The sequence below is a fragment of the Strix aluco genome, chromosome 1 (genome assembly GCF_031877795.1).
Source record: "Strix aluco isolate bStrAlu1 chromosome 1, bStrAlu1.hap1, whole genome shotgun sequence".
Lineage (NCBI taxonomy): Eukaryota > Metazoa > Chordata > Aves > Strigiformes > Strigidae > Strix > Strix aluco.
Genome location: NC_133931.1, coordinates 104,178,289 through 104,194,150, shown reverse-complemented (window position 1 = coordinate 104,194,150; position 15,862 = coordinate 104,178,289). Strand labels below are relative to the sequence as shown.

General features: G+C 44.6%; 1 protein-coding gene across 4 annotated transcripts in view; it reads right to left on the bottom strand.

Moving 5' to 3' along the window:
- The window catches only part of NFATC1 (nuclear factor of activated T cells 1), a 115,712-nt gene that overhangs the window by 38,516 nt on the left and 61,334 nt on the right, over positions 1–15,862 (bottom strand). For all 4 annotated transcript variants that reach the window (XM_074829735.1, XM_074829745.1, XM_074829762.1 and 1 more), the window contains exons 7-8: positions 9,761–9,816; positions 8,330–8,462 (exon numbers count right to left, since the gene is read on the bottom strand). In XM_074829735.1, coding sequence (XP_074685836.1) covers positions 8,330–8,462; positions 9,761–9,816 — 189 coding nt within the window. The remainder of the gene's footprint in view (positions 1–8,329; positions 8,463–9,760; positions 9,817–15,862) is intronic.

Here is a 15,862-nt window from a genome sequence, read left to right as displayed (position 1 = left end):
ATATAAATTAAACAGATGTTTATCCTGATTAAGATTAAACTAACAAATTCCCATTTCCACGTAGTATTATCAATGCAGACATTTATGGCACTATAATATATTTATTTTACCCTTAAGTTTGATTGAACCTATCAAACAAAATAGCCACCTTTCACGGTGCAGACTATGATGTAGTTCCCTGGCACCGGCACACAGATTTTGCTTAGCATATGAAAATCAAAACACTACTTTCTTCATCATGTGCGCACACACATTTCTTCAACTTCTGGACTAAACGGTAAGAATTTGGGATGAGACTTTCAAAGAGTCTGAGGAGTTAGGTGGCTAAATCACCATTACTGAGCTGAGCTGTGAAATGCTGTTTGTGCCTTCAAAATCCTCCCCCGTCAGTCAGTTCTGAGCCAGGCAGCACACCCTCTTCACCATGAACCAGACGTTCCTTCAGAAGACGCTGCACAGGTCATCCCAGCTGTTGCCACTGCTCCACTGCTGGCTGACTGGAGACACAGTGAGGGATGTGGACACATCCCCACGTACAGCTTAGTTGCTTTGGATTCATGCAAAGACAAAATCCTGGCTGCTGCGGCTTGAATCCAGCAGGCCTGAGCAGAGCGAGGACCTCACCCCTTGTTCCGAATCTGAAGCAGTCTGGTGCTGGGGAGAGGCAATGGGCTGGCTGCCCTCAGAATCTATAATCCCCATGTTTTATAACACCAGAGCAGCAGTGGATGAGCAAAACTTTTTGAAACACCCTGCCAATGTATCTGCAGCAGTGGCAATCTCAGTGACAAGGGACAGGCACTCAACCCCAGGGATCTCCTGAGACAGTCACTACAGGGACCTTTGCAGATGCTGTCCATGAACTGGATACTTTTTCCTAGGCACCAGTTCAACCAAAACATATTTTAAAGGTCAAGCTACTATCAAGCCTTTGCTTTTTAGTTCATAAAACCAGAGCACAGTGACTCAGAAATAAATGGAGCCTCATGTTATGAAGAAGCTGTAGGCAGCACACGTGTGCTATCGCAGCTTTTATCTACGCAAGTATCTGAACTCACTCACCCTCTCTCGGTAGTACATTGCTACTGGTACTGCTCATTGGGAGGGCTACCTCTCACTCATGCCTGCCTGCCCTCTTTCAGTTTATGTGTATATATTTTTATGGGATCAGATGCATATGTACAGTTTTATACAAGAATAGCCTCCAGGTAGATGGAAGCCTTGTGCATACATCTCAGCCTATAATCTCAGACAGCGCCATTATCTGATTAGAAAGTGCTTTCCAGCTAACTCATTTACTAAATGCTTTTCAACAGCTGTTAAAATATTAGGTTATTCAATGCATATTTATGAGACAGAAGATTATATATGGTAGCTTGGTGCATACACTGTTAAACTGGGTAGGGAGGAGTGGAAGGTAGGTGGAGGGCATTTGGGTTGCATTAGTTTTCTTTCAAAAGAAAATGGGAAAATTCTTAAAAGGCACAATTCATTTTCCATCCTAACACCTTACTGAATCCTACAATGTTGAAAAGGATAAATCAAGTCCTGTGGTATGCCCGTTTGGGCTGCTTTACTGCTGCTCCCATGGCACAGCATCCGGCTCTGCCACTGCCATGAGCTGGAGGTTTAACTGTGCACAACACCCAGGCTGCACTGGCCAAGGCCTTCTATGTCATTTCTGACAGACACGGTAAAATTCGCTGGGGTGAGGTCTTTTTCGACACTGCAGCACAACATTACACCCCTCGTGCTGACATTACTCCTGTTCTCCTGAGGAGGGGAGGAGAATGGGAAAGCGGGGGCTGTGGGCAGGGGTCCTGCAAGGCAGCAGCACGGGGGCAGCCCGATGCTTCTCATCCCTGGCAGTCCTGTGGAAAGCTCTCTCCCCTCCACTCTCTCTAGAGAGGGGTTTGGACCCAGCTGACCTCAGCCATCTCGGCTCTGACATGGTCTTCATCTTCAGAGATGGATGCAGTCCCTCCCACAGCCAGCAAAACACATCCTCACCGGTGCCTTTCACCTCCAGCAGCCACCACCACCACATCCACTCTAGGATCAATCACTGGACTAGATTAATTATGGTGATCAGCCACTCGAGGAGAACAAAAATAAGCATTTCCTGTAATCCAGCCCATGTAATTCTAAACCCCGTTTTCCTTCACACAAGTTTTACCTTTTGGCTTTTAAGCTAATTGGAAGATCCTAAATCCCCACACTTGCTAACATATGCATGTGAAATCACGGGGAAATAAGGGAGGGAGTCCTGAAGACCTCATGCAAAGGGGTTTGGTGACTGAAACTACAGGCTCAGTACTGTCATCTGAAGGGGAATATTTGAAAAGGGAGGTACTGCCAAAAGACAACTTTATGCACTGGGAGTTAACTATTATGAGTGATCACTGCTGCTGCGACAGAGCCTGATGGTCAGATACAGTCAGGGACTTCTATATAGTGCCGCTCCACCCCTGCCTGTCGCAGGGACATCACACAGGTAATGCTTCTTCTTGGCCTTCCAGATGAAGATGGAGCACTGCGCAGTGAGGCAGAGTTTTGTCTCTAAAGATCAAGACGGCTGCATCTGCAGGTTGGATGTGGCTGGCTAGGCTCAGGCCAACAGCCAAAAAGGGACGTCACCTGGATGAAGCATGGGCAGCTCCAGTGGGGACCCAGCAACTGGGAGCAAAAGCACCCGAGGGCGTAATGCTGGTGAGTGTAATGTGTGTCTCTTCTGCTCTGTCACAGACCTTGCTGGCTACTGGAGGGGAGCAGAGGAGCTGATGCACCCGGCGAGGATGAATTCTGTGATCCTCTTAAATGGAAACAGGACTCCACAAAATCTTGCCTTTTTTTGTTACTCTGTTAAATGTCAAAAGTAACAATCATCTACCTAGAAGCCAAAATGTAATAAACTGCAACAGCGCATAGTGTAAAAATGAGCAACCATGATTCATATTTTCACCTAAGATAAAATCCCCTGGGGCCAACCGTTCCGCACCCTCCCCAGTCCCTCCTGTTGCCCTGCCCTGACCTGTGCAGGCTCTGTGGCAGCCCGGCTGCTCCCTGGGCTGGACGGACACACTTGCAGCAGCTCCGAGGCTTCGGGCCTGGCTCGGCCGCGCTCTGTCACCTCGCACACAGCTCTGGGAGGGTGGCACTGACCGAAGGTGGGCCTAGGTGTAACGCACTCCTACTGACCTCCACGGCCCTTCCTCCGGCTCCCCAGGCCAGCTGCAAGGCACTGCCGAGGCGCTGCCTGCCATGACACTTGCCGCGGCCATGTTGCATGTGCCACTGGTGAGGATCCTTTCACAACCCAGGCACTGAATTTGGCCCCACTTCTCCAACCGCCCCCAAATTACCACCATTTTGCAGACATAATTTTGCCAGCCTCGAGCATGAAAATTCAACGAATACTCAAGAGGTGAGAGGTGGCAGGAGAAGATCAGCAAAAGTCGTGCTCTGTCTCCCCTTAGAGTGGCAACTCATTTCATCCTCATTTTATTGTTTGCTGCTAAGGTGGCCGATGTCGCCTTTTAACTTAGAAAGTGAGCTGTGGGCGGAAGAGCTGAGGTGAAACAGAGGCACGGCTGCTCAATGCAATCACTAGAAAACTGCTGATTGTTCTCATCTGTAGGGCAGGCAGGAGATAATTTTAGAGCAGAGGCAGGAAGTCAGGAGGATGCTGACAGCAATGCGCAGTGGGCACCGCTCACCCTTTTCAGAAGCACACCAAGAGCTTCACTTTCATGCTGCCAGGTTGTAAACAATACTAAGGCACATCTAGTCACCACAGGCAGGCTCTCAGCTCAGTTCCATACCCGCACATTCAAAGGACCTCCATCCCCACCAAGTCACTTGTCTGCATGGTCAGCTTTTCAGAGGAGCTCAGCACCCTGGGGGCTTCTGCAGGTGCCTGCAGGGAGGCAAAGAAACTGCAGAAAAGCTGGCTGAGTGAAGGCTTGGAAAATTTGGCCCTATGGATGCCAAAATGTGTCTCAAAATAAAAGTTGCCCAGCATATCCACACCATTTTAATAAATACTAGAAGTAGTGAAACGATTTTTTAATAATGCTTTGACAATTAAGAAGCCTGACAGAAACAGAAACCGGAAATACTTTATCATCAACTCTTGCAAAAGCGTATTTTTCATTCCAGTAAAAGAAACACATCAACTTTCCTTTTTCCAGCTTAGTAAATATTTCCTAGACAAACTGGCCTGTCTTTGCTATCACTACTTGTCTAAATAAAATTCAAAGAAAAGCTTTTATATGTTCACTGTTCTTGATATCAATATTCATTAGATGACAGAAATCATAGAGAGCATTCACTACTATCTGCGAAAAATAAGTTCTTGAATACATTTCCTCTATTTTGATGTACCTACTTAAAAGAAATCTGAATAAATGGAGATCTAACCCTTATCATTCAGTGTGTTGTTTAAAGTCTTCTGAGCTGGAGAACTCCTTCAGCTTTCTTAGCAGATGAAAGCACAAGATTTGGAACCACAGCATACATGTCTGGTTGCTTGTGTGCTTCTTCAGCCTCTCCAGATTAGTTTATACCTTAAATGCTTCTGCTTACACCTAGTGATTTCAGAAGACGACTACTCCTGTTTGAAATGCATATATGGGCCAATGGTGTAATAAATTCATAGAAGCAAAATGATACGCAGTCATAAACAGAAATGAAAACAAAGCGTTTTTCTAGAGGGTAGGGTTCACAAACGCAAGGTTCACCAATGGTTTTCCGAAATGTTCTGCTGTACATAATGGAGCCGCAGAGCACGTCTGCACAGAGCTGCAGTAGTGGAGGAACTTTAAAAGCCGAATATCCAAGTGTCTGCTCATTGTGCTTTGCTCAGACTCCTGACTGCAGCGTCCAGTCCCACGCCTTCCTCCTCACATTCTGATGGGATGTGGCAATGCAAAACATATTAGTACTTACCATATGAGCTGCAGGAATTCACCTGTGCCAGAATGGTAGGGAAACTACCTATATTTCTGTGCCAGGCATGTCTGGGGAGGAGTCTCAAGAGCCTACACTCTGCAGGCTCCAGGGCAAAACTGATATGCAACTGCTCAGCGATGTGTAATATTGAAGCAATACTAAAAAAAATGACATTACAGTCATTTCTGTACAATATAGGCTAATACAGGATTCGGGGATTGCTCAAATTCAGCAGAACAGTAAATCAAAATTTCAATTAAAAGAGGATTATGAGTACTTATGTTTACGGTCTGTCCCAAGCCAAAGACTTAAGCAAGCCCTTGTTCCAGACCTTGGCTCTCATTTGTGAAGTCTCTACTTTCTGTTTTGTTTTGTTATTTAAACTTTTCATTTACAGAGCAATAAGATTTTAATTTTTACAGCATTTTTTTTTTCTTTCTGAGGCAGGAACTCATCTTCACCAAGTAAGTCCCTGCCCTACAAAACACTTTGAGCTAACACAGAGGAAAAGTACAATCCTGCCATATCTCTGCAACATGGGAGCAGCTTTATGGTGGTGAAACTGTAACACTCTGCTGGAGAGGGCAGCTTGTGCTGGCTGCGTGTCACAGAGCTGTACTCCATGGAGACGCTATAGGACCATCCACAGGAGGTGGGATGAATGAGGCCACGTGTCCCTGGATCCACTGGCTGTTTTCCCCTAGGGAATGAGGAGAAACAGGAGCTACAGGAAAAAAACCCCTATTGCTCTGCAGTCCGGGTGGGAGCCGCACAGTGAGCCCATGGCTCTCCCGCTGGTTGCATTGTCTGCATGTGCCCACACCCACCCCAGGAGCACAACCAGCGGGCTCACAGAATATTTAGGCTTTAGTCCATACATGGTATTTTGCTTTGGTACAGTCCAATTGATCTCTAAAATGTATGTCTAATATGTGTCATGCAGCTTTTAAAAGATCCCTCACACAGAAATACCTGCAAAATCATGGTGGGCACTGAAATGTTAGTAGTGGACTAGTTCTAAAGCACAGAGGAGAAGCAGCAGCTTATCATCTGATTTGTGTAAAACCACATCTTACACTTGATGATCACTCTGACATTTGCTTGTCAAAAACCTACACACCTCCTATGTTCGTGGGATTTGTTTAAAAAAGAGACAAAGTGTTACCTGGACCAAAACAGTGCTTCTCTCCTTTACATTTTTTTATGCTGTTCACACAGTGGTTGTTGACTCAAATATTTTTTCCTTCATGAGCTAAACTTTGGTTTTCTACAACGTCTTGAAACATTAAAAGAATGTTGTGACTGAAATCAAATAAAGCAGAACACCCTAAAATGACTCCTAGAAATACAGCAGCGTAAATTACTTGTTTCAGTCATTGTGTATGGTTTCTGAATACCTAGTAAAGGTGATCATATCTATCTTTGAAAGGCACGATGGAAAAAACCACCAGCAACATAAGGGCAAAATCTTACAGCTACAACACAGACGTAAGAAAAACATACTATACTACTAATTCTGATGATTGCAGAAGCATGTTCCCTCTTACCACTGTTATGAGAGAGTTTGCAAAGAACGTAAGACATTTTTCAATTACCTATATGCACATATATATATATACATAAAGACAATGTGAATAGAGAACCAAACAGGAATGGGGAGAAGGCATATTCACTATGAATACCTGCTACCCTTTACCCTACTCTGGTGTTAAATTTTTTCTTTCAGGATTCCCTACACTGAAACAAAAAGATTTCACATGAATTTAGATCAGTACAGAAGACTAAACAAGATTATCAATGTTTTCAACAATTACCATAATTAAAGATGTCTTTGCAGAATAAAGCCTATGCTGGTTCTCTGTTGCCTGCCACTAGGTAGACATTCCGATCTCTTCACATCAAATAAAACGTCGAATGTTTCAAACTCAGAATGGTGGTAGCATAAACCAACTTTGCAGCAGTGAATACTATTCTCATGGTTTGGAATAAAATGGTAAAAAATGGCCTATCTAAATGCTGGAGAGGAAAGATGCTGCTTAATAAACAGAAGTTAACAACAGGCATGTATCTGAAATACTTTTGAGGGTAACTTGGGTGGCAAGGCAATACCTGTTGACCTCCACAACAGATTTTTGTTGCTGAAAAGTGTTGTGCAAGAGAATAACAACTCTTTTACTTTCCAATTTAAGAAATGAACAGTCTTTAAATATACACAGACATACCCACTGGGGATAAAGTTTGCATAGGCAGGCTGATGCAGTGAAGCATAGCTACGCAGTACATACACAATAAGCAGTCAGTTGCCCATGTCAGGTTTCCTGTACTTTTATTTTAAATTAAAGTCCTGATAAAAGTCTGAAGTGCATGCAAGCTAACTGGGTGAAATTCCAAATGTGTATTTTATGGGATTTCACCTGCAAAAAGTTGGCAGGTCTCTTCAAGCCATGTGACATGACTCAAGTAGTGCTTTGTGGGAATTTCCCTCAGAAGGACTATTTTCACTTGGAAAGTCTACAAAAAAGCATGAACCTAATCATCCTTCTAACTCTTCTTCTTTCCAAAAAAACAACAACAAAACAACCACCCTTTTTTCCTGCTTTGCCCAAAAAAGTGTTCTCAGAAATAGAGCCATTTAAAAAAAAAAAAAAAATCTAAATTTACTTGCTATTAAAATCTTCATACAAGTCTGCTTGGAATTCAGCTAGCATGAGTGACTTTATTGTCACTTCACAGTCACCAATATAAGCTTCCAAAAAAACCTGACACACGTGTTCCTGAACATTTCCTATACATGAAGCATTTTGTATGAAGCACTCTGATCTTCATCCACATTGTGCTCTTCATGGCTACCCAAGAGTGGCATCAGCCTGGAGTGCTATTTTGACCCCACACAAGACAGCAAAGTACAGGATGAGTGGAAGGAGAATCCCCACACCACCTCCAGCTCAGAGCCCAGCATGCTTACAATGCTGTGGTGCGAATTCAGAAGTATTATTCAAATACAGTGTACCCTCTGGGGCCACAAAGTCAGACCGAGGGTTGACAGAAACTGAGCAGAGAGCTCAGCACATTCACAGTTTGTGGCTACACATGTGAGCTTGTGCTGGGGCTCTTCAGCTCTCAAAAGCAGAAAAAGTCCTTGTTCCAACAGGCCTCTGCCACCAATACAGAAGAAAATAATCTGCAGAGAAGGTCTCTTGTGTGGGCAGCAGAGAGAAAGGCAGCTCTCAAGGTTTGATTCTCACTCTCATTTTATTAGCAGCAGGTATACCTCCGAATTACTCAGGTTACTAAAGAATTACCAGAGCCATATATCTTTCTAAGTAATCATCATTATCTCTCATTTTTACTAGCAGAGATAAGGAATATATTTTGTTACCATTAGCAGGAAGATAGGTGAAAAGCTGGTACTGGCTTCTCTTTCTTTTTCCGTTGCAGACATAGAAGTTGACCTGAACAGGGCTGGTAATTCTCTGATTGCGGAAAGGTGGTATCTCAACCACCAACGAATTCTGCAAAAGCAAGAAATCAGAAAGTCAAGGCACAACTAAGGCAGTCGAGCTGTAAAATAGTATTAAGACGTTAACCCTAAGAAGGATGTGCCTGGGCTCACAAGGAGGAACACGTTCTCTGCAGGGGAACTGGTGGGCTTCATGGGCAGGGATGGGCTCCTGTCACCCACAGTGTCTGTGCTAAGAACTCCAGATGCAGGAAAATAAGACTTTAGCATGGCTCAGGTCTTTACAAAATCACTAGCCTTTCACCTCTTCCCTTTGGACAGCAAATACGATGCTGTGTATGGACAAGGCTCTATCCCTCCTTCCTCTGACAAGAAGCTGGGACCACAATCAAATTGTGGTCTTTAACTCAGCAGGAGAAAGCACAACTGCTTGGCTGGAAGGTCATCCCCAGTATATCTCAACCTAACACAACTTCCTTTCAAAGGAGAATTAGGACAGGCATATGATTATTCAAACATTTCAATTTTCCACAGTGAAATGTTTTTTCATATAACAACTCGGGAAGTTTTAAGCATGCTATTTTCTGTGGATGGGAGATCTTGCAAGAACATCTAGTGCTACAGGAATAAGGGCTGGAGAGCGTATAGATAATCTTCCACTGTCAGAAACCAAATGCTGCAACACGGGTCTAAGGAATGACTTAACTGCTAGGGCATCAGCTTACAGAAATGCACAGTGAAATCTGCTATGACCATCAAAACCTCCCTTGGCACTTTTTGAACGAATAAAAGGGAACGCTCGTCTTAGCATTTGGCCTGCATTCAGCTGAGGTCTTTAAATTGTTTGCCTGCATGTCTCCAGCAGGTTTGCAGCTTACAAACTGTTGCATATTCCTGCAGAGATGGAATAGTGGCCGTATTTCCCACTAACAGTCATGGCTGAGGAAGCCACACTTCTCCAACGAGGGGGCTGATCTCCTGTGAGGGGAGTCACATTTCTTCTGCCGAGGGTAGACGAAAGCCAAGGAAAATGATCAGAAATTGCTTTGGGAGCAGAGGGAAGAACTGACCCAGCAAGACAGAAGATGAGCAGACAGGGCTGGCCCATCCTGGACAATGAAAAAATATTTTCCAAATGGTCTCCCCTACTTTTGGGACAACTTCCAACAAAGGCTTTTTACCCCACGCTCCCATTAAAGAAAGATTTCCAGGAGGGGAGGCCCAAGTAGTTGTTCTGTTTCAGTGGGGAGACACAGTGCCAAAGCCTTGGAAATCCCTCTTTAGTAACAGTGCTAGAGAAGGCAATATATATTTTTCATCTTGATGTTAAAATATTTAAGGCAGACTTACTGGCTTGCACATTTCTTTGTCGGTTTTGGCTTCCATTTCCCACACATGGTGACCATCTAAAAGACAAAAGAAAGAGCTATCTAGTTCCGTCCTTTTTTCCTCTCCCAAGCCTACAAAAGAATCACTTTTGCAAAAAAATCTCTTTGAACGGGCACTGCATATATGAAAACCAGCTCTCAAAACCCATTGCCCCAGTGCTGCCCAACCAGGAGACCACCTGGGTAACCTGCAACAGGAGTCCACTTAAGCTTTTTTGAAGAGGGGAACCACAAACAAGAGCGCATGATACTGAGACAGGGGAAAGCCACCAGGAGTTTATTCTGCCACTAGTTTGGACAAAATATGCAACTGTTCTACAGCTTAGTTTCCCAAACTTTCAGACAGATATACTGCTACCTATAAGGCCTTTTGATCACTACCTATGCAGTAAGTCATATTCAACATTAATATTAAACAAAACAAAAAGTAATATTAAAGAAGCTCCTCAACCATGCAGCAGTTCATTTTAATATGCTCCTAGTCTGGTTTGTCATAATTCTGATGCTTGGATCAAAAGGCAAGGCCATAGGCTGGGAAACATACTTTTGACTCCATTTTAAAGTTGGTTTAGCTCAGCTACAGTGGTTCCACCTACAGTTTTCTAGAGCTACTTCTAGTGGTGTGTTGGATCTTCCTAATGTACTGTATTTCAGTTTTCAAGCAAACATAGGTTTAAGCCACAGCTATCATTTTTTCTGGGGACCCGTCTTTTGGAAGAAACTGGTTTTGTCTGGTCATTTTTCCTGCACCTCACTGATACAGAAGTCACTGGTCAATAACAGGGTTTTTCTTCTTCCTTGTGGCTTCAAAACTCAACAGCAAAGAAATTAGAAAAATAATGCAAAACGTAAGGTTTCCATTCTGCAGGCCTAGAAAAACACAAATGTGTACGAAAGGCCACAGGCAGACTGCTGTCTAAGTTGGGCAGTGGGGACACATGCAGCTTCATGACTCCCACCATTGTCAGATGTCACCAGAATGAAAGGGAAAATGAGACTTTATGTCATCTCTTTTGTATATTTATTGCAGCATTGGGACATGCAAATGCAAATATTAGTTATTTTGAACTTCATCACATAGACATGGGCCTGCCTTAGAAAAACAGCTCTCGGCAAGGTAAAAGAGTGAATGCACTTTTTCTTCTCTCTTTGCTTTCATGGCCAGGATGGAGGTGACGCATTTAGAACGGCCTGATTTATTACAAATGTCTGTAAATAGTATTTTTGTGTACAGCTGTCCTACTGTGAAAGGAATGCTGCTGAGGGACTAGCCCTGGCGATTGTTTTAACGTCCATAACGTATGGAAAGAAGCGTAACGTGAAAGCTGCTGCACAAATAGCACAGTGGATTTGGCAGGTCTTTCTGTAGGAAACAATTAGCAGATCTACCCTTAGCTTCTTCCTACATTTTAAACTATGACACTGGAAGAGGAATCCCTTTAATTGGTACTGCCACGTTCGGCTGGGGGTAGAGAAGGAGCAGCCAGACCGTGCTCTAGTCTCTTCAGCGATGCCTTTTGAGAGTGCCAGAATTGAAGCAGGCTTCTCAGGACGACTGGCGATCGCTTCACAATTTATCCAACAGATGCTTCCCCCAAGCCGTCAGTAGAAAAAAACCTGACCGAAATTCGGCAAGCCGGGACACATCCCTTGTCTGGGAGCAGCCAACTTTATCTCCCGCCCCCTCCCCATAGAGCCTCTGTAGCCCTCCCTTCCCTGCCTGCCCCCCCCCCCCATTAATTCATTCAGTTGTAAAAGTAACACAACTGACGCTATCACATATTTTGCAAAGTCTAGGAACTTCTGCTCTGTAAGAGGCTTGTTGGTGGGTTTTTTTAAAAATCTACAGACATCCAGACTAGTAGTTAACATGTGTTCAATTTGCCTTTGTAAACGGATTACCAGAAGTTCAGGTTTTTTGCTATGTTTAATTTCTGCTTTGCAAGACGAATGATCTGATTCAGGTTTCTGTTTTTTATTTCCTGCCGATACTTCAGTAAAATTCAAAACGACTCCATCTCTAGCTAATCTTTCAATTACTTCACGCAGCACTGCCTTTATGCACTTTTGAAATTTTTGTGATGACAAAGAGAGTTTGTTCAGAAATATTTTAAATGCTGTAATCTAAACTATTAGGAAAATAAAAATCCAGAGCTGTAGCTCGTCTTTGGAAGCTAATAAGAACAATACGGGTTTCGCTCCAAGAAATTCCCTTGAGACTGTCCAGACCATTACTGCTCCGCGACTGAGGAGAAGGGGAAGAGAGGGAAGAAGTAGGGAACAGACAACTCATTAACAGCTAGTGACATTTCTTTTAACAAAAACACAGGGAGGAAAAGTTGTTATGAAGCAAGAGACAAAAAAAAGAAAAAAAAAAAAGACAATTCCTCATATTACGTCTGGTGAACCAAGAGGGAAATCTCAACGCCCACGGACTGGGACCAGCTCCAGGAGGGAAACCTTAGACCACTACGTCAACCTCTTACAGTAAACATGTTTTGCAGGTTTATACAGTTCAGTTGAAATTAAAAAAAAAAAAAAAGAGAAAGGAATAATGGCTCTGGAATGGTTTGTGGGAGCCCAAAGCATCAAGACAATCTGCCTACGCTGGAGAAAACGGTTTTGCCCCCAGTGCCCATACGCCAGGGACCCTGGTGAGCAGGCGGGATGCCGCCTCCCATCAGCGTGTGCTGGAGGAGCGAGGGCTGCTCGACCACAAAAGTTTCCATTGTACGCCTGCCACATCTGCAGCAGCCCGCCTGGTTCGGGGCCCAAGGCAACTCCCTCCTGGCTGCCAGCCAACCAAAGTACACCAGAGCAATTTATACCTTTCCAAAATGCAAATAATTCAAATTACAGACATAACACAAAGCTGAAGCAGACACATTTCAGGCATTCCCGTTAAAGTTTACTCTCTGGAATTACCGTACCCAAATGGGCAGTTGTTATACTGGGAGGGGGGGAGACAGAGGCAGGAGAGGAAGGAGAGGAGGAGGCAGAGAGGAAAAGGGAGAAGGGAGAAAATGGCTTTTCCAAAGGTCTTATTTCATTCCTTCTCATTTTGCTATTTACTTTTACCAAGTCATAAGTGTCTTCTCCAAACCAAATGCCTGGCTTTGTCTTGGCGTTTTTAAGATTTATACTGCAATATTTTGAACAGAAAGACATCTCTTTATATAGCTAAAAAGTTGTCTTAAGGTGTTATACTGGGTTTATTTTGTGTTTTTTTTTTACAAAAGTGAAATAAAATCAAAACATCCACACACAGAACCGCAGGGCAAAAGCCCTGTGGAGTCCCTGGAGGAGTACCCCGCTCCCCTAGTGCCAGCGGCAGCAGCAGTTGACCCAACAAAGCTAAGGCTTCACCTGGGGACCCGTGCCAAGGGCTGGAGGAGCGACCCTCAAATCCCTCTGAAGAGGCAGTGCAGGAGTGCAGCAGCGCTGGGGGAGTGAGGAACCCTCTGTTCCGCACAGGCTCCCCAACTGCGCCTGGGCTGGGCGCTGCACTGACAGGTGGCCATCAGCGCTGCCACCAGCTGAAGACACCGGGTTTTGTCAGGAAGCCTGATATTTACAGATGGATCGCTGTTATTTATATCCATCCCTGCTTTGGGTGCACTTCACCACCAGCAGCTTCAGCCTTTTTTTTTTTTTTTTTTCCGGCGCTGTGACACTCGGAGCACCTGGGATTGCTAATGACGAAAATACCGCGAACCTACCATGTTACGTGGGGTAGGATTTTCAGCTTTGCAAAGCATAAACACCCTGTTTTAACATGCAGCGGCTCAATGCTGAATGGGTCTTTGTAGTCTGCTCTTATCAGCCACTGCTCCAGCGTTAAAGGAAACTGCGCACAAGTCCAGAAGTAAAAATACTCTAATTCATCAGGGAATTCCCTGCAGTATGAGTCACTAAGCGGCTTCCCCACCACACCCAGCTACAAGATTTCCACATAAAAAGGCACTGTAGAGGCCTGTTTTAACACAGAAGCAGCGCTAAAAAGAAGTTGTGTAAATCCAGCGGCATCAGTTATTCACACATAAAGCCTAGTAGACCACAACATATGGATTTTCTTCATGGAAGAGCAACACAAAGACCTGTAATGACTTTCCAAAGAAATTTTTCTACTGTCTTCCCCTCCTTGCTGCCCATCAGGGCAGATCCCCCAGGGCTTCCAGGGCTGGGTTTACCTTTGTACCCCAGGGAACTGCAAGCATAGTGCCAGGGGTTCACAGGCTCACAACAGTCAAACCACCAACATAACTTTCATTACAGACCGATGGATGCCAGAAAGGGGAAAGAATATACAGTACCAAAAAAACCCCCAAGCCTTGAAACTCAGGAGGGTATAACATCTGGCAACCACTTAAACCTTGCCTCTATGAAATGGGCATAATGGGAGCATTCAGATATATTTAAGTGATTTCACTCCACTGTAGGAGGTTAAAACAGTCTATATTCTTTAGTAGTCCTGTGTTCACTTGTGATATGAGAAGAATAGACATTATCTAGGATTTCACTGCCTGTACACAGCATACGTTTTATACTCTTGCAGCCTGCGGCTCAACAGTTTGCACTGGCTGGACTGTAAATCTGTATTTACATTCATATATTGCAAGTAAGATGGTGAAACTAGCTCTACCCTCCCAAAGGAACCCACTACTTGATTAATGTGTTGTGAGATTACCCTGAACAATAATGCCTGTATTACATCCCAGATTCATTTAACATGTGCACAACAGGCAGGGCACAGATGCAATGCAGAATGATCATACAGTGTAATTTTCAGGTACTCTGCAAAGGTTGTCTACCTTCCTATTCTGCCTTGTTAATGTATATTCAAATCCCTCAGGAGTGAAGGATTTACAAGTTTTCAATTTGCACCCTAACCCCTTTTCCCTGGGAAGTACACTCACGGTGCTGAGAGGACTGATCTGTGAACACGTCTGGAAGGAAAGGATGGATTTCCAGCGAGAGAAGAGATGAAGACTAAGGCAAAGTCTTGTCACTCAGACTTAAGAGTCATCCAGTTTTGGGCAGAGATGCTATCAGCTTCCAGGCAAAGGGCAGATCAGGCCAGGTCTACACCTTGGCTGGCAATGAAAGAGGTGAAGAGGCAGCTCTGTTGCTTGGAGGAGAGCACTCCCCATGCCAGTCCTGGGCACGATCCACTGGCGGTGTCTCACCTGCCGGTGGATATGCACTGGCACGGGTGTACTAGTGATGGATTTCACTTCAGAGCCTTTCAGATCTGGGGATGCCACAAGGAGCTGGGGCACTTTTCTAGGCTGGTCTTGCAGGTGTCTTGCTGTGAATCACTTTTCCTCAGCTGGACACCAGCGAGCCCAATAATCTGTGCGTGGGAGTCTATGCCCATGTTTACACACCGGTGCACATTTTAAAAACATTTACAAGGGCCAGGCTATAAGGATGAACCAACACCAGCCAAGCAGTCTGCCATGGGATGTACAGGGAAGATGGGGCAGGAAGAGAGCAAGAAAACATTCAGAAATGGAGAGGCAGTGGAAAGTAAGTATTTGCAGGACCTTTCTTTCTAATCAGCTCAGCCGTACTTCACTCTCCTGAGATCTGCCTTCTCTCAGGGCTCTGTGAGGAGCAAGATGCCTCCTGGGCGTGTGTGTGCCCAGAGCCACCTGCAGAGGAGCTCCACCTCCTGCTGCTGCTCCTGCTGGTGCCATGACCTGCCTGCTGCCCAGCACCTTGTCCGGATCTGCCTCCCCAGTCACCTTCATCTCCCCTTTGGTCTTCCACTACTTTTGCTATGAGACCACACGGCTGGTCTGATTTTAACCTACTTTATTCCCCTCTTCCTTGGCAGGAAGACCCCCAGCCGTTCTTCCCTGCTCTCCTCACAGCCTACTGTCCTGCTACAGAGACTTCCTCCATAGCTTTATTCCCCACCCCTGGCATGTGTTCTGGCATGCACCAGTCCATGTGCAGCAGGGTTCATGCATAACTGACCTATTTGTATTTCCACATCAAAGCTGCTATATTTGTTTGTGTCTTCTCATAAGCATTTTTGCAGCATATGGAATTTGTCCAT